The sequence below is a fragment of the Adelges cooleyi genome, unplaced genomic scaffold, assembly GCF_023614345.1.
Source record: "Adelges cooleyi isolate 19-005CV unplaced genomic scaffold, UGA_ACOO_1.1 ACOO_flye_CR_arks_rails_tigmint_CR_PRNA_23, whole genome shotgun sequence".
NCBI lineage: Eukaryota > Metazoa > Arthropoda > Insecta > Hemiptera > Adelgidae > Adelges > Adelges cooleyi.
This window is the reverse complement of record NW_026095893.1, coordinates 6,446,246-6,469,876: the sequence shown is the minus strand read 5'-3', so window position 1 is coordinate 6,469,876 and position 23,631 is coordinate 6,446,246. Positions and strand designations below refer to the sequence as shown.

At 31.2% G+C, this 23,631-nt stretch overlaps 3 protein-coding genes across 6 annotated transcripts in view; 2 read left to right on the top strand and 1 right to left on the bottom strand.

Moving 5' to 3' along the window:
• The first annotated feature begins 886 nt into the window (after positions 1-886).
• Positions 887-4,109, top strand: LOC126836236 (zinc finger protein OZF-like). Of its 2 annotated transcripts, none has more exons than XM_050569466.1 (4): positions 887-905; positions 1,935-2,110; positions 2,209-2,367; positions 2,873-4,109. In XM_050569466.1, the coding sequence occupies exons 2-4, from the start codon at positions 2,049-2,051 to the stop codon at positions 3,879-3,881; spliced, it is 1,230 nt and encodes a 409-aa protein (XP_050425423.1). In that variant the 5' UTR covers positions 887-905; positions 1,935-2,048; the 3' UTR covers positions 3,882-4,109. The 2 variants fall into 2 exon arrangements, with proteins under 2 accessions (XP_050425423.1, XP_050425422.1); XM_050569465.1 differs by lacking the exon at positions 887-905 and adding an exon at positions 921-1,207.
• Positions 4,110-5,093: 984 nt separating this feature from the next.
• LOC126836234 (arylsulfatase B-like) lies at positions 5,094-13,679 on the top strand. 2 transcript variants are annotated; one of them, XM_050569462.1, is made up of 8 exons: positions 5,094-5,154; positions 7,448-7,607; positions 9,025-9,251; positions 9,342-9,600; positions 9,683-9,840; positions 11,489-11,624; positions 11,713-11,874; positions 12,921-13,679. In XM_050569462.1, exons 3-8 carry the CDS (start codon positions 9,027-9,029, stop codon positions 13,415-13,417), a joined length of 1,437 nt encoding a protein of 478 aa, XP_050425419.1. In that variant the 5' UTR covers positions 5,094-5,154; positions 7,448-7,607; positions 9,025-9,026; the 3' UTR covers positions 13,418-13,679. The 2 variants fall into 2 exon arrangements, with proteins under 2 accessions (XP_050425419.1, XP_050425418.1); XM_050569461.1 differs by lacking the exon at positions 5,094-5,154 and adding an exon at positions 5,745-6,164.
• A 2,973-nt stretch (positions 13,680-16,652) lies between these two features.
• LOC126836230 (uncharacterized) overlaps positions 16,653-23,631 on the bottom strand; it is a 100,623-nt gene continuing 93,644 nt past the window's right edge. For both annotated transcript variants that reach the window (XM_050569454.1, XM_050569453.1), the window contains exon 22: positions 16,653-17,893. In XM_050569454.1, coding sequence (XP_050425411.1) covers positions 17,674-17,893 — 220 coding nt within the window. In that variant the 3' untranslated portion in view covers positions 16,653-17,673. The remainder of the gene's footprint in view (positions 17,894-23,631) is intronic.

Below are 23,631 nucleotides of genomic sequence, written 5' to 3'. Positions count from 1 at the left end.
AGTGCTTTCCAATAGATATCCCTTATTTTAGTAATTTGTAATACCTCTGCTAGTAATGATAATAAATAGGTACAACCAGTATAATATTTTAGCAATTCTTACAGTCGATACTATATTTTATTTGAGGAAAAGAATCATAACTATCAATATTATGCACTACGTTTATAATATGTACCTAATGTATAAACAAAATAAGTATGTGAAACAAATTAATATAGGTAGTAACAGTTATTCTTTTCGCATTTTATTTTTAAAACATCATGCATTTCTTAAGTGCCTGAATGTATATTGAATATTCGTATCAAAGCTAAAAACTATGTAAACTGTTACAATTATTTAAATAGAAATTATAACTATCTATTATAAAATGTTACTAGGTATAATTCCCAATCTCAAGAGCCAAGAACATTAAAACCGTTTTAATTCATGAAATATAATACAATTTTTTTTTGTAATTTGAAAAAAGTTCTAAAATCTGCATAAATCTATCTACACAATATTATACATATGTAATTGCCAAACAGACGTGAAACATTAATAATTGTTCTTGAATTACTTAGCTTACACCAGATCATCAAAACAATATGAATTGACGTTTAACCACTATAATAGAATCTACCAACTTAAAGTTTGTTAAATGTTTTAAATATAATAATTTTTGAATGCATTACTGTAGATAGCTAGATTAGCTAGATGTAGTATAGCTGTTACATAATACATTGTACCATACGAAACGTTATCAGTATCCGTTATCAGTTATATATGCTGTATTACCCCGCGCTTAAGTTTTTACCATTTACTTGCTAGACACTAGCAGATATTATCGAACGCAAGCAAAATATGCTAAATATATTTCCTTGTAAATTCTTTTTATTGTGTCTATGTAAAAACTTGAAATCACTATAGTTAGTATTTACTACAGAATATATGCTTTGTATAATTTTTGTTAAGTATTTATAATATTATTTAACCCGAGAAAATTATGAAATACCGTTTTTAATTTGGTTGAAGAGACCAATGATAATGTTACATGATAATGTAACGCCGATTATGAAATATAATGTTTAAAAAGATAATAAAAAACACCTAACATCATGGTCATAGAGTATAATATAATTATTAATAATGATCCAACTTAATTCTTTATTTTCACATTAAGTTTTACAGTTTAATAACCAAATCTGCGTGTTCCTAACAATATTACCAGGTAATAGTATTCTGTATTTACAATATTATGTTTAACCTAAACTGATTAACAAACTAATAAATTATTATAACATTTTTAAATACCAATTTGTTATCTGATTGAAATTGATATCTAACCTCCATTCTCATATAAATTACTTAACCAAGTCTCTATTGTAAAATATAATTTATATTGCTACGTATTATAAACTCTTGTAGTTTGCATAAATATTACTACTCTCCTGTTAAAATTATTTAACTTCCTATATTTTAAGTGAAGTGCCAAATAAACCGTGATTTACTTAATTTAAAAATAGTAAAGCAGATGTGTTAAATATTTAGCAGTACTCACAATATAACTATTAGAAAAAATATTAATTAAGTAGGTACTTTTAAGCATTATTAATATTTTGTACATCAACAGAATAATTGAATTGTAACTTGTGTCATTTATCAAGGCGAATGATATGTAAAAACTAAAATTGCATTCATTGTTAACTGCTAAATAAAATAGAAAGGTAATTCATTTTGAATGTTATATGTATGCCAATGACGTGAATTAAGTGCAAATCAATACATATTTAAACAGAAGTATAATAAAATATTTTAACAAAATTTTCATTGCAACTTTTGATTGTGTTACTATGGCTGTGTAAATACTTGTAAGAGATCTCTGAAGAGTTATTATGATCAATCTTCTTTAAAATTAAATAATTGGTACTAAATTAATATTTTGTTTACATTTTCAGGAGTCAAACTAATAATAGACAAAATAATAGTACCTACCTTATAATTATGGAAATTCTTCAAGAAATAAAAATATTTTTAATGAAATCAATCAAATTGGTTACAATAGTTTAACAATGTCTACAGACAAAGAATCTATCCCTGAATTTATTCATAATAAATCTTCACTTGTTACTCAGTATGTATTTGTTTGTTTTTTTTTTTACTTATTTATGTTTATATTTTACAATATATAAAATTTAGTACCTAAAAAAATTACATACATTTTTTTTTTAGTATTGCCAATAGAGACAAATTTGCTAAAAACAATTTTAGTAGCATGGAAAACAATAATAATTGTTTAATAAAAACAGAACAACAAAATTTAGATGATTACAGTATTTTCATTAAAGAAGATCATGAAGATTTACCTCTCTATCAAATACATTACTCTGAGTAAGTATAAAATTAGCGAATAATAATTTGTACGTAAGATATAACATTTTAAATAAAAATACATAAGCTAAAAACCTTAGTTTATGGATTATGATATAATATAATGATATAGTATACACATATATTTGTTGAAATCATGTATTTGTTTTGAGCAATTAATATTAAGTAAGATACATTAAATTATTTTAGATAAATATAGATACTAAGTATATATTTTTTTAAATAATTTTTGTTTCTGTAGAAGATACATAATTATTATTTAAAATTGAATTATAAATTTTTCCGTTTTTTTTTCAAATAAAAAAAAAGAATATATTGTATCTAGTAAAATTCAAAATATTATATATTTTAAAAATAATTTCCTCTACAAAATATTATGACATAACAATATTAATGTGTAGCATAATGAGACTCAGATTATTAGTCAACTAATAGATTAATGTTATAGCATAGGTAATCATAATTTTTAAACTAATTATTCAATGAATGAATTTTTTTTTTTAAGTGGCACTTCTGACCAATTAAAATATGAGAAGGAAAATGATCAGATAAACATAAAAATCGAAAAGGATATTGATGACATTTATTTTAGTGAAATTACAGAGAAAAGCGAAGACCTGTTTCAAAGTGAACGCGAAGATAAACCAAGTTTTGAAAACAATTTAGTGTCAATTTTTCCTCCAAGTTCATTGTGTAATAAACAAACTATCAATGAAGAAACTATTCAGCAACCAATAGATAAGTTAAAAAAACAGTGTTACTATTGCCAACAATTGTTTGATTGCAAAAAGAACCTTATATCACATATAAAACTCCACTGTCAATTCAAAATGTGCAGCTCTTTTAAAATGGAAGAAAATTCATATCAATGTGATGTATGCCAAATGACATTTCCTCATCTAAAATATTTAAGAAACCATAAAAAAATTCATATTAAAGAAAAGTTATTCCAGTGCAATTTATGTTATAAAACATTTACCGATCAGTCGAACTATGGTAGACACCAGAAAACACATTCAGGAGAAAATCCTTTTACTTGTCATGTATGTAAGAAAAAATTTAGCCGTAAATCAAATTTGAATACTCATATTAAAATAATTCATGAGGGTGAAAAACCGTTCGAATGTGATATTTGCCAAGAATCGTTTCCAAGAAAATATAATTTGACCAGTCACTATATACATCATGTTGATAAAATTAAAAGTAAAGCTCAGTTGATACATATTAGTAATAAAAAGCACTTGTGTAAAGTGTGTCAAAAATCATTTTTCGATGAGAGATCTCTGCGACGTCACGAGTGGATACACCAAAAAAATAAGCCATTTCAATGTGATACTTGCAAGTTATCATTTCATCGCAAGGATACGCTTGTTGTTCATATCAGGTCATATCATACAGGAGAAAAATTGTTTAAATGTGATATTTGTGATAAATCATTTTTTGAAAAAAACGTGTTAGTTCGTCATAAAAATACTCATAAAATTAACATTGTTATGTCGACAATAATTAAATAACAGTTGAAGGTATAAGAAATTTATTTTTGGCATTTGTGTACAATACCAATAATTTTTTACGCAAACATTTTTCTTATCGATAAAGCTTTAGATTAATTTATAAACAAAAATAAATGGGCACCTAGCATATTTCCATGACAATATAATAATACACTAAAAATATTGTCTATTTATAAATTTAAATTAAGGTATTACCTTAACCACTTACTCTACCGTATATTTATATTATTTTACGCTTACCCACTAGCCCAAAATCCAAGAAATGCTTTTTATTGTTAAAAAAAAAAATGTAAAATAATTATCATATTTCTTATAAAGAAGCAATTTTTTGTTTTTTTAAGTAGTATATCCATAATAAATTCAAATATTGAGTAAATTGAGTTATGAGACCGGAAGGACAAAGCATTCCTTAAATTTGCCAAGTGTTAAAACTTTCAAGGATTCTACACATTAGGGAAGCTTGGTGTATTTTCTGTGAATAAATAAATTATTTTTAAAATCTATATTTTCTTAGATTATGGAAAAAAGAAATACGAATAACTCATTAACCAAAAGGTTATCGTTTGCTAAAGTAGAGTCCACTGGTCAGTCTTTTTGTAACCACTTCCACAACAGTAATTCCATCTCAGAAATCCGTTATAACACTTACACCTTGCACTACAACTGCTGTTGCTTTAACTTCGATTATTATTTCGGTTACTGTTCCTATGTCTGCGCCATCAACTACTGTCTCATATACTGATATATCACATCAGGCATGACCGGTACTTCTAAAATATTTCACCATATGCATAGAAATGGAAAAAAATTATATTATATGTATTTTAAAATACAAACACTATTATGCTTTTTATACCTGTGTTAATTACAAAAAATATTATTTAAAACAAAAAAAATAGTAAAACTGTAATCAAAAAGGACATTTTTAAACATATGTTATTTATATTAATAGGCTAAATTAAAGTGAAACATAAACTTAACTATATTTAGAAGTTAAAATTGAAATATTTTTGAGCAACCACCCTTATTAAACCAGGTTAGGTTAGTGCCATACAGGTTCGATTCCATAAAATGCGGTGGAAAAAAATCCTTAGAATAAGCCCTGAGGGAAGGAATAATGTTTAGATATATTTTAGAAGCATCTTGTACAATTTTAACTCGGTTTTCCTAATTCATTTTAGCCGAACAATATGTGACAATAGTTGGGTTTTGACTAATATAATATTACTTTAGACAATTCAAAACTATAAATTGCCAATTAGCTATACATTAGGTAAGTAGTAAACATTTACTGCTAAGGAGAAAATTGTATGTAACTAAATACTAATAGTTTTTCTAAAAAGAACAATCGTAGTGTCGTGTATGTACCAGAGAGTGTATTAATTTATGCAGTTGAGAAAAATACTACACTGAAGTTTAAAATCTAAATATGTGTAGGTACATCAACATTAAACCCTATGCGCGTGCACTAAGTGTCATTACTAGTGTATAATTATAATTGTTATATTGTTATATTACTCGTCTATACATAAATTATACATTGTCGAAAATAATATTTCTGTCCGCTCTGTACTTGGGTATATAAGTAATAACTGCGTTTACACGATAATATTATAATTCCCGGAAGTAATATAACGTGCAATATTATTGCTATACCAGTATACATGCGTACAAATGATAGCGTGTAGAACGTATAGTCAGACAAATAAGACCGTTTTGTTCCCATGAGTTTTACTTGCCTCGTCATAGGCAAATTTTTGCTCATAGACCTTGAACAAGGATGATTGCGTTTAAAAGACCCATAGGCGATATCCACCAGATACGTTTAAACTTTAATATGTCCATACATCATCGAACGAGGACGGTGTTGGAGAATTATAATATGTTATTTACAACTAAGTACTAACGCACTCGTCTCGGGACGATATAGTCTGATGCCCGGTGTAAACGAATAAAGACATTTTAAATAGTGTTGCTGAAATCTTGTGTAAAAATAAAATTCAATTGGATATTAATGTTAATCAATTATTCGTTTATTGTATTGTCTTGTGAGTCGTGTACTTAGAGTAAAGCGAAGTGTAATACCTAGTTTTTTTTTCAAGTTACAACACAAATATATATTTTATTAACATTACCACGATGATCACCCGACATACTCGTAGCTTTGTTCTGTGCTTTTGTTTTTTATTGTCGGCAGCGATTCATTTAGTCGGTGGAGATAATAATAATTTTCTTAACGATCGACGCCAACCTCATATCGTGTTCGTGATTGCCGACGACTTGGTAAGTCACTATTGGTCAAGTATTGTTATTTAGATGAATAAAATTTGTACTTGTTTAATACTTGAAAAACAAAATGTCACCATATATTTGACAAAACCCCGAAATGCGCACGTTTTAGAGAACTTGGAAAAACATAAATCCGAATCTAGCCTCAAGTTTTCACTAGTAAGTCAATTTTTTGTTTTTAAATCACCTCCAAAATTGTAAGCAAATTAATAAGGAAAACTTGATGTTTTTTTTTTGTATAAAAAAAACAACAAATTCTACTTAACTCTATTAAAAAAAAAAAAAAAAACATTTTTTTTACAACTTTCGAAGCGATTTAAACTATAACCAGAGACCGGATTCGGATTCAACAAATAGAAATAGTTGTGTATTTTAGTTGTTTTCCACAAAACTGTATGTTGTACAGTATAAATGACATACGGCATAACTAATACCTGTACAGCTTTAGGTTATTTTCTTAGGTCTTCTTCTTTTACTAAAAGCTAAACCTTGTTATAGCGAAAAATAGACTTCCACTCTTCTCTCTTTAATGCCACAGTCTTGAGTCTTCATAAGTAAATACCTACTCGTTGCATCCAGCCATTTTATTAGGTTTACGTAGAAATACGTAAAGGTGTGAAATAGGTTAGTTAGTGAACTTAAATTAACTAGATGTCTTCTGCTAAAGCTTAAAGCCATTCTACACTTTGAGCATTGATCAATAAGAACACAGTCGCAAGATACAAGTACTTGCGAAAGGGATGATACTCCTTCAACTGACAACTTCCGACTATATACTATTCCTCCACTTGTTTTTTATTTTATAAAATTGAATCCCTTCTAAGCTATTTAAACATGTTGCGTGTAATTAAAAAAGGCTTGATATTGGACGTATATTTTGTTGATGTACCTATTGTTTTTATATAAAAATATATGTCTAGAATACTCTACAAAAAACCACTTTAAAATTAAAACCGGTAAAAATGATACAATATGTGTCGATTCTAAAATAACTGATCGGTTTTTGATTTTCAAATGAGATATTCATATAAGTAAGTCGCAACAATAATTTTTACCCACCTCTGGCCTAAATGCTACTAATTCATAACACATGGAAAATATCTGGGGAAATCATTTCTCGGCGAGAAGCAAACAGTTTTACCTTTGATTCGGAGCTGCTAACTAAAAATATATTTGTATACAATAATATGTTTAAAAATAAATCCGTCGTTTTAGTATTATATATATATTACTCATAGTACTCAGTCATCACTTTTTACATTCGTGGGATTTTCCAGGGTTGGAACGATGTCGGGTTTCACGGTTCGAATCAGATACGGACACCGAACATTGATGCTCTTGCCTACGACGGTATAGTACTGAATAGACATTATAGTCAGTCGTTGTGTACTCCATCTCGGGCCGCCTTGCTCACCGGAAAATATCCAATTCGTACAGGTATACTAAAAGAAACATACCTTGAAAACCATAGTAGATAGATTCCAATATCTGACATAGTTTCTTTATAAATTTAGTGTAAAAATCAAAAAAGGTTTAAACCGCGAAACTACAAGTATTGACTTGATAGATAATACTTGAATGACTTGATTGACAATAAATGTTTGATATAATATAGTAATTATGATAATTTTTTTATTAAATAGTTTATAATATGGTGTTTTTATTTTAACTATTATGCTATCTATTATCTACAACCGGGGGGGGGGGGGGGTCGGAGATAGTTTAGCTTAAACCGACTTTGGCCATACATAGGTAAGTAACTATTTCTAGTTACAATTGGAGATAAAATAAAGTTATTTTTATGGAAATGGATCAAACTCGTGCATTATTCTAACATCTTTTTTTAAAGATGTTGCTATGTAGTTGAGAATACTGCGCTTAACGCTATACACGCACCAATTATTATAATACCACAAAAATAATATGACTCGTTTTTTAATTAAAGGAGTAATTGGACATTTTTTTAACTATATACCTGAGAGAGATTCCGTGTTATCTTTACATAAATTGCAATTAATAATGATTGTTTTGTGTGTACGTTATACTTAATTTATTATGTTAATAAAAACAATATAGTTATTAATAAAGTTTTAATGTTTTATGTTTCGGTTAAAAAGTATAGGGTATCTCAATTGTCACGTCATTTTTTACTGTTAAATCGAATTCTACGTATGATAGTCAACGTTACGTGAGACATCCTGTACAGAATTAACAATAACTAGTAAGTACTCGTTGTGTACGGATGATTAATTATTGTATTAACCGAGTACAATGCTTTTGATGGTCAAAATTAATGTCTGTGTATTTTTTTTTTTTTTTTTGTGAGTTATAGTTATTAGCGTTACAATAATCATCATATATAATATTTCCTCCTCTATATTTAAGTACTAATCGTTAAAATGTGATTATACGTAAAATCTCTATAGCTATACTTGTTTTTATTTTTCGCATAAAACCAGAACAGCTACCAGTGTACAGGGTGTCTCAAGTTGTTTGGAAATTTTACATATTATGGCGTTAACCACCCAGATGTATTTTCAAACAAAAAAGTGTATGTACCATGTCTCTCACATGCATTTTGCTAGCGTGTCAAGAACTTTTTGAAATAACTTTCTCAACGTGTACCTATAGTGTGTACACTGTACACGAGACAACCGTGACTATAATGGTACCTATGTGAGAGAAGTATTTTCTTAACAGCACGCTAGTATAGTCCACTTAAGAGATATACCCATCACCCCCGTGTTCCTCGTGGTAATCGAAGTGTTAAAATATGGCTATGTCATAAAATCGTCAACGCTATACTGCATAGACATGCTGCTTTATAAGTGAAACAAAATTTATCTCCGTGCAGGAATGCAGCACAACGTTATACTCGAACCGGAACCGTGGGGCCTTCCTCTGCGGGAAACGCTGTTACCGGAACGACTTAGAGACTTGGGATACACTTGCCGGGCTGTCGGTAAATGGCATCTGGGATTCCACAAGAAGGCGTACACCCCGACGTACAGGGGTTTCCAGAGCTTCTATGGCTTGTGGAACGGTCACCAAGACTACTACACGCATACGGTTCAAGCGACGGTAATAGTCTGACACGACGACTGGTTAAAACCAGAACGTATTTTGGTTTGAAAAATTACTGCGATTATTTTTCGCATTACATCGTTTTAGTTTGCATCGTTCGAGGGATTCGACATGAGGCGAGACTTACAACCAGACTGGTCGTCGGCGGGCAAGTATTCTACTCATCTGTTCACCGAAGAAGCCGTCGACATAATACACGGTCATAACAGCACAGCCGGTCCTCTGTTCTTATACGTCGCTCATTTAGCTCCACACGCTGGTCCCTACGCGGATCCTCTGCAAGCTCCGCCCGAGGTCATCAGCCAATTCGATTACATCAAAGACAAGAACCGACAAAAATACGCAGGTACGCCGTAGATTGATAATATAGAATATTATATATTAGAATATATAGAATATTGTTTTTTCACTGAACAATTTTATTATAGCTATGGTAAAGGCCTTGGACGACTCGGTAGGCAAAATAGTAGACACTCTCCGAGCCAAAGAAATGCTTGACAATACCGTGCTGGTGTTCGTGTCGGACAACGGAGCGCCCACCAATGGCATGCACAGAAACCACGGGTCTAATTGGCCTCTGAAAGGAGTGAGTACACAACAACCCATAGATTCACTTGTCGCTTTAATTAATTTGCTCCATTACTCACGTGTCTTGTCTAACACGAAGATATTTTCGAAATTCTAAGGGGTCAAAAACGGTTAATCCCATCGCAGAACATTTCTCAAAATAAAATATTATATTATTATTAGCAATAATAATGGTTGGTTTTACAACTACCACCAAAGTTCTTCAATTTAAAAGTCTATATTTTAGTTTTCTATTAAGTTTTAAAATATGCATATGCTTATCGAGAAGTAGTAGGGACCGAACAAGCTCAATCCACTCTAGTATTTGTTTAATTAAAATAAAGTGTTGTATATTCATTGTAACCGTTTGACTATCAAATTTGGATTACCTCTCACAATCTACAATAAAATTTACTTTCTTTTAGAAAATTAATTTATTTCGACGTCAGGGCTAACCACAGACTAAACGACAATGTGAACAGTAAGCCTCCTTGTATCATTTCGGCAAAGTCATCACCGGAATGATGACTACACATAATACTAATGATCTTCATGAAATTGAAGTGATTTTATCAAACAATATTTTTCTTATTTTTCAAACTTTTTGATTTATAAATCATATTTTGTAAATTATATATGTATATTCTGTTTGAAATAATAATAATAAATCAGCATCATCATCCTATTGTAATGGACATCTCTAGTCCCATTTTAATAAGTTTCTTAATAGTTTTATAGCTTCTTTGATTTTAAATTCTTAGTGATTTCTGATATTATTTAAACTTTAATGCTTTAATGGTGTGATTTTACTCTCCAGTCATCAGTGACTTATTTTCTTCTCGGCCTCGGATGTTTTATAATTCATGCGTCTTGTTCCAATGTAAATTTTAGTGTGTTCTAATACGTTATAACTTATAACTCATGGGTAATTAGTTGACCAGATGTTTTGCTAAATTATAAATTGCATTATTAATGTTGGGCACTTATGGTATCCATACTTATTCCTTGACCTTTAGAAGTTTGAGCCCTCGATAAAAAAAAACGAATTATAATAAAAAATGCATTAATTAGTACCAACAATGTATGTAGTGAAATCCAATTGTCATTTGAGATTTGTTTCAGTCTAGTTTTAATGACAAATATTGTTTCACCCTTTTCCCAGAGACTAGACGTACTTAACAGTAGTGATGGAATTATGCAGATTTTAGAATCCTGAATCTAACAGATTATTCGGTTATTTGAATTACATATTTTATCGAAATTAAATAATACAATTATTGTGTTATGTAAACGGTATGAATGTTGCTGAAGGAATGTACACGTTTTATAACAAAATTGTATTATTTAATATGGATTAAAAAAATAATTGATTATCCAAAAATCCGAATAGGTACTTAAGAAATCCGAATTTCAGCCTCATATTTTCGTTGCACCATAATATTATTTTTACTTACCGCATTTGATTGGCTAACGCAAAGTGTCAATGAATATAATTGGCTATTATATAAATGAATCAATATCTATTAAATTAGGGTTGGTTGAACCGATAATGATGATGTGTAGACCTTTATGAGTCATGTAAACTCGCTTATTGTTCAATTTTTTTTTTTTTTTTTGGTTTCTTTAAGTGTATGATGATATAATGTAAGATCAATATTGTTTAATAGGAAAAAGGTACACCGTGGGAGGGAGCCGTTAGGACGGCTGCGTTTGTATGGAGCCGCTTGTTGTCAAATAGGAGACGCGTATCCCGAGGACTCATGCACATTACCGATTGGATGCCTACTCTTTATCGGGCTGCAGGTGATCATACACTTTGCTATTGTTAATCGACAACTGACAAACATTATTAAATACGAGCCTACCTCATTATTTTTCTTATAATAAACAGGTGGCGATCCGGAAGAACTGGATATCGACGGCATCGACATGTGGGACCTGTGGGCGAACGGTGCTAGTGACGGGAAATGGCCGAGAAAACACTTGGTGCAAAACATCGACGATGTGTCCGGGTATTCCGCCATAAGAGATTCCAACTATAAGTACATCAATGGTAGGTACACAGCGACTACAATGTACAATATTGGTTAGTTTACCGCGCAACAGTGTATTGTTATTTTGTGTAACTACTGACTGACGGAAATTCGTTAGGCATACACAGTAATCGGAATAGAATATTAGCTTCGATGCGGAGCTGAGAAGGTATTGTTTTTACAATGATGTGTTTTTATTTTTGTGTCTGGACCCACGATATCTCGTAAACCGCTGAACCGATTTCTTCGTGTAGCAACTCTATAGATCAGAAATCATACCTGGAAGGTACTTTATCAGGCCAAAAATTAAAAAAAGTCACCCCTTCCCCATCAAAATCGAGAAAAACACCCAAAAAATTTACAAATTTTTCAACTTAAAATTACGATGCTCTATAAATTTTTTAAAAATAGTCGAAAATGTTCCAAATTTATATTTAATTGTTCTTCAAGCATAGTACTATCGATAAACATTAACAAACCAAAAAAGTATCATAAACCCTTTCCCTTAGAAGGGATAGAATTTTTTTCTTTATTTCATTTTTTCAAGCAAAGTTTTAGAGACTTAGATCTGAAAATTAGACCGTAGGTAGATCTAAAATGGAACTATAACATATACAATTTTCTCAAAAATCTGTAGTCAAATTTTTTTTTATTAAGGAAAAACACCAAAAATAGGGTAAATTTGCACTTTGGCCGTAGTCAGTTTCTAGGTTGCTATGTGCGAGTGAATCAACAGTCAACAGGTAATGAAAATATTTTTATTATATTGTTAGTTACGATATATGGGTAACTATGGCAATACATTTTTATAGACAGACGATCAACCCTTATCGTATCCACCCTGCATAAGACTAAATATTAAATTTCAAGTACATTATTGCTGGTCCCACGATATCTTCTAAACCGCTATAACTGGTTTGAACATACTATCCACAGATTCGCATGGAAGCGTTTATTTAAAAGTGAATTTATCACTTTCAGTTATAATAAAATCTGTAGACCTGTGCCCTCTCCGTCCTCACTATGTCCCGAATATTTTGATATTTTTTTTTTTTTGCCCATACAGGCAGTACGTTCCTGGGATTCCTGGACTATTGGTCCGGGGAACCTGACGAGTCGAACGGCGATAATTACCGGTATGAAGACGCGGTATTGAACAGTACGGTCGGTCGGATACTGTTGTCGTCAGATGTTGGCAATGACAGAGTCGCTCATGGCCGGTTGTTGTCGCCCGCCACGATCCGGAACCTCCGGGAAGAGTCCAGGGTGAAGTGTGGACATTTCCGTAAAGAGGCGAGACCGTGTCTACCGTTGAAAAAACCGTGTCTGTTCAACGTGGAAAAAGACCCGTGCGAACTGGTCAACTTGAATTTCGGTCCCGACGACAAAACCGGCAAGCTGGTCAGAGCGAAAATCCAACACTTCGAACGGCTGTTGCAGGAATACCGTAGGACGGCGTTGGTACCGCCTGGAAACAGAAGAGCTGCAGGCAAGGCGGCCGACCCTAGATTGCATAACGGCACGTGGTCTAGCTGGGAAGACCAAGACCAACAAATTTATTAACGGCGGTAGTCGAGTGTCCCCCGACGAAACTAGTCTTCTTTTCTTTTTTTTAAGGACCGTATTCAAACAACTTCAGTGACAGGAGAACAAATAAAGAACATATTTATTAATCATGCGCCCCGCTTACATCAGTATGGGTACATCACTATTACCAACATAGCACAACTTTGTATCCATTCAATAAAGTCCTGTACAAATCGTACATATATAAGAATTATTATATTTCGTAGCATTAAAATATATTTAATTTTAATAAAATACATTTACAACGAAAGATACCGCCTAAATCCTAATATGCCCTTTAATTGAAAGCATCCTCTACGACGTGTCACGTGCCAAACACCAAATCACCTACTCCTAAGCCAATATAATACTAAAATAACTAAAACTTTTTGATATTACATTATATTATATAATATATACAAACAGCCAATACAGTGTGATGCGAGCGTAGTGGGGATGGATCATAATATAAGGTTCGGGGAGGTCACGAGTCTTCAGGAATTTTTATAACTGAACCGTAAAATACTATATTAACCCCTAGATAGGGTGGACATTTTTTCTTTATTTAGTATTTTGAGTACTCAAGGTTTGAAAATCAGCCAGAAGATAGGTCTAAAGAGGAATGATAAAATATTCAAATTTCGGTACTTTTGTGAACATTAACGTACATTAGAATATTATATGGACTTATTAACAAGAAGTTGTGTAAGCTAATAGTAAAATATAACGTGTTTTTATTATTAAGCCACAAAACGGACTTATTGAAGTTTATAAGAAAACGAAACATATCTTTTCTTCTCGTGTTAAAGCAGGGGAGGATTTAATGTAATTTGATAGTAAACGGCTCTTGTTAAAAACACTCCTACAGATAGAAATACTATTACTAATTTTCTGTTCATATTTACCGGTGACATTTTTTTTTTTTTGACAGGTATACTGAACACTTATTTTAACGTTAGCCACGACTAATTTTTTTCCTAATAAAATACATTTTTTTTTGTATTATAAAATGTCCAAATGTCCATATCCTCTACAGTAGCACATACCAAAAATACGCAGATGGAGATGCCCCTTAAGTATCATGTTCCTCCACAACACCATAATATTTCGTGTGCCACAATATATACTATATATTATATTATAGAGACACTTAAAGGTAGACCGGAATATAATAGACATTACCAGGGGATGAACTAAAGATAATACACATAATAATATTGAGTATTGACGTATAACGTATAAAATATTAATAGGTACTAATAATTATTATTATAATATTAATAACACAACAACCATATGTTTGGTTATTTTTTTTTATTTGCTTTTAAAATAATTTTGGAGTTAAAATAATAATAATATATACCGTTCAATATATAGCATCAATAACAATTTTCAATTTATTCTACAAAGTATAGGAGTAAGAAGTGTTCTAGTTTATATTACCAACTGTGTACCATACGTTCACCATTTCGCTGTTATACAAACTACAAGAAAATAACGGCTCTGAATATAATATTACTATTATGCAGACATTTTTTGAATATTCATAAAATTCTAAATGCTATTACTTTGTAAACGATTACTATTTTACAGGTGACGAATAGTATTAGTCAAATATATTTAATAATATGGTTTTTTCCAGTTGAATTACAGTAAAATTTGATAGCAATTTGTGGTTTTTAATATAATAAACAAATATTATTATTTAAAAATCAGACCATGTTTATAAAGTTCACTCTAGCATATAAAATTTGTACAATAATAAATTGTAAAAACAATACTTTCACAGCTTTGCATTGAAATTGATATTTAGATTTTTTCGATAGTAATTTTGCGTACCTAAACAAATTTAAAAAATGTTTAAACATCCAATATGATCAAATTCTTATGAAATCTGTAGAAAGTAATGTCCTATAGATCATAATACATTTTTCATGATGTTTCAAAAAATTCCTCAAAAAATCGCTTCTAACTGTGGATTTAAAATCATGGTTTCAGAATTATGAATCCATTTTTTTACAAAATAAAATACATTATTGTTAAAAAATCAGGCATACTTTCTCTAGCTTTGCAAGTAGAAAATTCAGTTAACATAATTAAATCAAAAACAAATTCAGTTTTTAAGTTTACTTGTATTCTGATTTTAAAAGCGGTCGTTTACCTACACGTGTAACCTCCAATGCCAATTATTTAAATATTTATGTTAATTTATGTAGTCATTACTCATTAGTCGGTCTACAATGCTAGTTGCAACGTTTTGCTCATCAGTGTTGAACAAAAGTATTCAATATTTAGTGGTTCATTATACTTGACACTTGTGCAACCCAGCAAAATACTCATTTTAGTACTAAGAATACAAAACTACACAATTGTTATTTCCTTCAACTTGAAAATATGTGTTTTTACACTCTTCTACTCAATATTTTAATTTAATAGTTCACGCATGTACAAGAAGGAAAAATGTAAATTTGATTTAAAAGAACTAAATTAAATTCTGTTGTCTCCTAGATCTTATGAAAGAACAGAACACTGCATTTGCATAGGATGGAATATTAAACAAAAAAGCAATACACATTGTTATCAGCTAATGCTGTAGTTTTATTGAAAAAAAAATACAGACATCAATAGTCATAAAAAATGCATTGCATAATAATAATTGTTAAATATGATTATTATAAATAAGTTAATAAGTACAAAATATGTACTGATTAAATAATAATATCGATATAAAGATAATTTGCTACTCTTTTTTCACTTAAAAATTATACATTAACTGGAAAGTTATTATGTTATAAACAATAATTAGTTAACACTTTGTTATGTTTACAAATGAGATACAAAGTTATGTTGTTAACTATTAAACATACAAATAAATAAAAATACATAAAAAAAAAAAAAATGTATTAGGTATATTTAAATGCATTATTCTTCTTGAAATCCACATTATATGGTTATCCCATATAAAATTTAATTAAATTTGCTCAAATGAACATTTAAAACAGTAGACTAGAAAAATTGTATGTTTTGAACTAGAACGTAATTGTGTTTTATTAACGTTTGATGAAAAATGCTTAAAGAGGAATAAATTGATTTAAGTTGTCAATTAATGATTGTTGTATCCTCGATACGTTTTTTTAGCTTTCAAACCACAAATTATGTTAACATACACACAAATATACATAAATAAATCATATAATTCACCTAATAGACATAAGTTTTAATGTTAATAAACAATCCTAAGCCGAGGATTCTGTATATAAAAAAAAGATTAAAGTAACACTCCTATAAAATATGTTTGACTAACTCCTACATAAAAACTAGAACAATTTCTTTAGTGTATTTAAATGTTATACCCATATTATCTCGAGTAGATAAAATAAAACTTTTAGCTGTAGAAAACATTTTTTCTAAGCACACTTAACAATTATATTTTTTGTTTGGTTTTGAAAAACTAAAAAGTTATGCACTTTGTACTTTGGATAATGTTTAAATTGGTAACAAGGTCCTATAAAAATATGGTTAGCGGGGATGATATCAACAGCGAAACATATCATGATTTGTTATAGTTATTATTATTTTCACTATCAAATCAAATTTAAGATAATTACATCTTGTTAAAATCATTATCTCTGTTTCATCAGTTATTTTGTTGAGTCACTTGCATTAAAAAAACAACGTAATCGTTTTTTTCGACTAAAATCGTCTTCAAATCGTAATAAATAATAAAAATAAAAACAAATAAACTATTTAAGAAAAAAAAATTATTAACAATCAATCAAAACCAATTTTTGTGAATATTTACAATAAAAAGCATTAAAATAAAATAATATTAGATTACATAGGTAATTTTTTTTTTTGCTTTTTTCAGTACCAAATTTTAATAATAATAATATATATATATATGCTTAAGGCTAACGTATTTAAAATACATAAAATGTATATATATATATATTTAAAAAAAAAACATTGTATTTCAATAGGTTCTTACTAACTACTAACTACTACAAACAAAATTGTTAGGAATGTTGAATTTTCAATGGGTAGGTGGGGTGGGAGGGGAAACGAGAAGAAAACCAGAGACTCCTCGCTTTGTGCCGCCAATGTGTTTCACGTACTCCCGAGAATAAAATAGTTAACAAAGAATATAGTAATAACGATAAATAGCTGTATACACACACACAATATGGAAGAATGTTATTTTTCAGTTGTTATGCATATTTTTTTTAAGTAATTATAAATATCAATCTCCTGTATCACGTCGGGGGCGGCCCGTTTAAATAGCGTAAGCCTAAGGCAAACGACCATTTGTAATTGTTCTGCAGTTCACAGCACTGCGGTTCTAGCCATCCCAGGGAGCACAGAATCATGATGGCCAGGTAAAATGGTACAGCAATGCGAAGTGTGCGCCATAATAGTGTTGTGTTGTCTTTGAATTTGTCCAAAGGCGACTTGGTTTCTTCTGATGTTTCAACGCTGCAAAAGAAATACACGCTGTTATAATTAATTGGTCCGTTGAATAAATTATTTTAATCACTAATTTTTTATAAACACATGCGTAATAATTATTATTCAACTCGTTAAACACCTAACCTATCTTCTAAAGCGTCCAATTCTTAATATTTAATTCCACACCACCACTATCACCAGAGAACATTTTAACTTATGTAATTTTAATATCAATAATACACCAAAAAGGTATAAAACACCACCCTAACAGGAAATAACAGGTGGCTAAGCAACTGAGGTCGAAGTTAGTATTTATTCTGTCAATGGCCACAACACGACATTGTGGTGGCCTCCACTAAATGAATAATATTAAAGCTGGTTGGCATGTTTAAAACGTGTTCTCAATAAACATTTTCAAAAAAAGCCGGTTTTAAAGGTTAAAAAAGTGATTTTTAATTATAATTTAACCGACATAAAATTATTTTTAGGAGGACAACGACAGTGAAGGGACATAAATGCAAACCACGCGAATCAGTTTAAATCAGTAGAAAACAGAAATCGATGGTCAAATACTCAAATAGAACCAACTCTTCTTATTACGACGGAGGTGAACGTAATCGTGTGATGAAGTTAGTTTTAAAATAATATCATTATGGTTCTGGACGATTTTGACACTTAATTAACGTGTCGTTTAAGAGGTTAGGGGCAATGAAGTGAACGGCCTCCGGGCGACACTGTAAACGTGACTGAATAGAAAACAATATTATTGTGATGAAATCTAAACATAAAATAAGAATGACAATGATGATAATAATAATAATATGATTATGATTATTATTGTTCCAAGACTTTTCAAAGACTTGGCAGCTTCTAAGTGACACTGTCATTAATGGTGTTTGTATTTATAATTTATATTATATTTCCCATAGAAAGTGCAAAAACAAATATATTATACTCTTATAATAATAATAGAATTAGCATAATAATAATATACAACATTATTATGCTTGTACGACAAATGTCGGGTTTGCCTAATATTTTTATCAAGGTACAGCAATATATATAAATATAAGTATGTATATTAATTATAAGAAACCCTCAATACGGCTGCTCTACTGTTGGGAAACGTTATCTCGACAAAAGTAATTGTAATTGGCCAATGTTAAACTCTCAGAATTTGATTGGCCTTTTTCATAGCATATTCAATTGGTAGAGATTGGTGATCACATCAGTAGTATACATATTTTACAATACTGCATCGATAGATAAAACACCAAAGCGTCAACGGTTATTGTGGTAGACGAATACTGGTTTTCACCGAAAAAAAGCCTTACAAATTCGTTTTACAGCTACTATATTTCCCTTAAGGGTATTGCTGCTGAAAAAAATGTTTTTTGCCAATTCTTAACTTTTAGGTTTAACTGTGATGTGTAATAATTAGTTTAGTAATTAGGACACTATTTTGGCAGTTAATTTATTTTTCGGACTATCACAATATCCTTGACAGCGATTTAAATGAACAAAAATGCTCTTACAGGAAAAACTCTCACGCCTCGGAAACATGTCGGATTTTTATAATTTTATTTTTATTTCAAAGGGGAAAACTTTTTGCAGTTCGTATAGAAGCCCAAATTTTCATTTAACATCAAATAGGGCTAAAAAAAAACAAAAATTCAAATGCATATTATGGCTTTTATAATAAGAATTTTGAAATTCGAGTTTCTGTTCGAACTGCAAAAAGTTTTCTCCTTTCAAATAAAAAAAAAACCGATTAAAATCCTACTATTCTACAGGACGTGAGAGTTTTTCCTGCGAGACATGTTTTTGGTGCTAAAATCGTGCCGGCTCCGACAGCCTTAAGATATATAAAGAGTCGGCCCTCAATTTTTAAATTATTGCCAAAAATTGGCATTGGTCCTTTTAAATACGAGGGTACAAATGTATACTGAGTGCGCACATGCGAATTCGGAATGACGGAAAACGTGGGTTTGATTGAGTTTATGTGTAACCAAGGTCGTGATGTAGCAATGCCAGAACAGAAGGTCAACAACAACTATAATATTATAACCGATGTAAATATGTAACTGGACGCGGGTCAACTTAGAAATGGGATTTTTTTAGCGTGCGTTCTTTCCGCGTTTTAACGTTAAATATAAACATGCTATAATATGTATTTTATGCGCTCGAAGGAATAAAAAAAAACGAACATAAGACAAAAATCGCAAATGCTGTCGTTTCGTTTTCCCATTGTAAACACGCTAGTACAAATTCCACCGACCGAACTCGGTATCGAATACAGGTACACAACATTTATATCACCACTATACGTGGAGTAATAATTATTATCTTTCGATATTATTTAGCCGAGGTTCGAGAGCAACGATTGATAATGATGACGATATCGCACAGACTGTGGTCGGCGTCAAGGCCAAACGACGGTTCGATCGTCTTGTAGAATAATTAATAAAATATAGTCCGATAAATAATAACAGTAATATAAAATATAGTATATTATACTATGGATCATTTTTGAATCTGAGGCACAGTTGGGAATAATTTCTCCCGCGTGCTCAGCGTGTATTGAACAAAACGAGAGACGTGAATAGCAATTATTAAAAAAAAAAAGAACCGTCGAAGGTCCTCCTTTTCTTTCTTGTGTTACTCCTCTTCTTCTTTTGGCTCGATTCGGGCGATACCTCCTAATAGTATTGTTGAGTCGCGGGTGACGAACAAGTAGGTCAGGTCAAGGGAATGACAAACCGTGGAGACGACGACCCACATGATCATATAGGACACAAACGGAGAGGGGAGGGGGGAGGTAGATAAAATCATCGAAGAAACCTGGGACTTTCACTGGCCGTTCAAAGTAAAAACTCACAACCCGAGTTATCATCAGAATTCATAGTAGGTACACCACAACCTGGTTGAAATTCAAACACGGTACACAATATACACCAAACGTGTGCTGGTCCACTCGGTTCGCAAGAGCTGAACAAAGACCTAAAGATCTATCATAAGGCTAAGGCTGATAAAAGCCAACGCCCAACTCACTAAACAGTAGTTTATGTAAAATGTCAATGTGACAACAAACCGAGATTGTATTCTGAACACACTGTGATAGATATATTAATATATTATTTTTTTTTGCGCCGGGCAAAGTTGAAACGCTGTTCCTCGTTATCGAGATAAGAAGATACGTTCGCAATTGGAAATAAAATATAAACACATATTATAAACTAGAAGGGCACAGTAGAAATAGACATATTAAACAGGCACACTACCAAGGCCTAAAAAACCAATAACTAAATTCGACGGCGAGTTAAATAATAATATTAATATAATATGTAAAATGGCATATAACAAAAACCTTGAACGAAGAAAGACTTTTTTTTTTAGTAAGAATATTAAAACCATTGAATACACATTGTTTTGTATTGAAACAAAAGTATTTATAACTCAAGTTAAAATATTATTTTAAAAACGGACAATCGTTAAAGCATAGGCGTACGCCTTAAAAAAATCACCTGAATAGTGAAATACATGTATAATACTATGATTCATAAGCATTTGTTAAGGAACGCACACGCGTTGACGTCATCGTGATAATTATAGCCATATACATAAAAATATATTGGTTTTAAACAATAATTAAACGTTATTTGACTAAAAATGGAAACACTAAATTATTCAACCATCTGTTATTGGTGCAAACTACAATTGCCATTTTGTAATTATTGTGTTTTTTTTAATAATTATGTTCTCTAGACAACTTTGCAGTGTTAGTAGAAACTAACCAACCTAAGAGTACATTTTTGGGCTTTGAAAATCCATTCGACTTTTATCTGAACAAAATTGATGCAGTAACAAACCAACATAATCTATACACACATTTATTTTAAGACACACATATTTTATTGTTTATAAAATACACTTTATTTTTTGGATAAGGACGAGTCTAGAGTGTACAATAAACGAATAAATATCAAATCGACAATTTCGTCAAACTGTCAGTTTTTATTATTGTAAACTGTATTAAATTTAAAAAACAACTATTGTTCGAATAATGTCATTTTAAAAATGAATAAGTTGCGCCGATGCGGCCATATGCGAGTTACTAATCATCGATACACACGTAACGCCAAACACAATACTAAAGGCATCGTTGTTTTTTTTTAAGTAAACAGCTTTGGTTGGGTGTCGTACACAGGTTTTAAAGTTTTTAACGCGTTATCGAAAAAATCCGTCCATTGTACTACGTAAAAACCTCTTCAATCGAAATCCATCAAACCCTATCAATTCTAACTTCCAGTAATAACCATTAATAGCATATTAACGCGAGTTGGATTAAAAATCTATGTGATTCTTACATGACTTTTTGAAAAAATTATAATAATAATATATTAATCAAGGTGTATGTACTTTGGGCCTTCACAGTCACTATAGACGGACAATGCCCGTAAATTGATTTGACGCATTTTTTTCAACTACTGTGAAACCAGAGAAATGCGGGTATATAATAATGTTCTCTATTCACAGGCTAGGATCCGGGAAGGGGGGGGGGCGTTAGGAATTCTAAATCCTTCAAAATCATTCCAAAAATTTACAGCAACTCAACTGACACAGCCATTAAGAATTTCATATACCTGTGAACTTTAAGAGACCACGAAAAGGATTTTGAAGGGTCAAAACTTCCCCAACTTTACACGCTATGGATCCGCGCTTGTCAGTTCCAAACTAAAATGATTTTCTCTTGAATACAGATAGGCGATATTATCCTATGTTACACTTACAAAATGGGTCTGTAATTGTGCATGGAAATAAAAATACCTTTATGAGAAAAACACTCCTCCTTGCAGATCCAAGTAAAAGAACACCGATAGCATAAAATGCAGCACGTTGGTGATGATGTGCTTAGAATACAGCAAAGGTTCGCGGACTCGAGACAACGACTTTTGTTTGTCGGTCGTCATTATGGGCAGAGATTCTTCGACCACTACGAAGCAGTCCATCGGTAAAGTTAAAAAATTGGAATTTCGAATTCACTTTAACGAAGAAAGCAATAATATATTAACACCACTTGTAGCTGTTATAATAAACCCAACCGAGTACACTCGGACGCTAAATAACGACTGCGGCGGCGGCTAACCGCGAGACCGCCGCTAACACATTCAGCTGGGAGAGATAACAGCGAATAAAAGCGAGCGAGAGAGATAGAGGGGAGGGGCCAGCGCAAGTTACATCACACATACATCTAATACACTACTCTTCAACTGGTTGTTTCCTCGACAGAGCACACATTTTAATCACAGTTCTGCGTTTATCTTTAATACAACTACACGAATAATAACAGTACGGTGTGTATAATATAAAATTGTTATATGCCGTACTAGTAAGTTTAATCGGTCAAAACAACTCTAATGACAATACACAGAGAGTGTGCGGGGTAAAGTCGGAACCCGCCATAGTTTCGGTTCGATATTCAAAACTCAAATACCTATACAACAATAATAATAATATGTAAGCGGCGGCGGCGGAGGACAATGGCTTGACTACAATGAACTAGTAATATAAATCGATTAAAACTACTTACGCCCTTTATAAGCCACCGAGGAAAGTTTAAATACTGAGTTCGCCCACCTTTTAAGAAGCCCATTCGGTAGCCTATCCGCTACCATATATACGATTCAGTACATTTAAAAATCGTTGGGAAATTTATTTCATTCATTGCCACATACTAACCGTTTCTAATAGGTACCTATATTGTT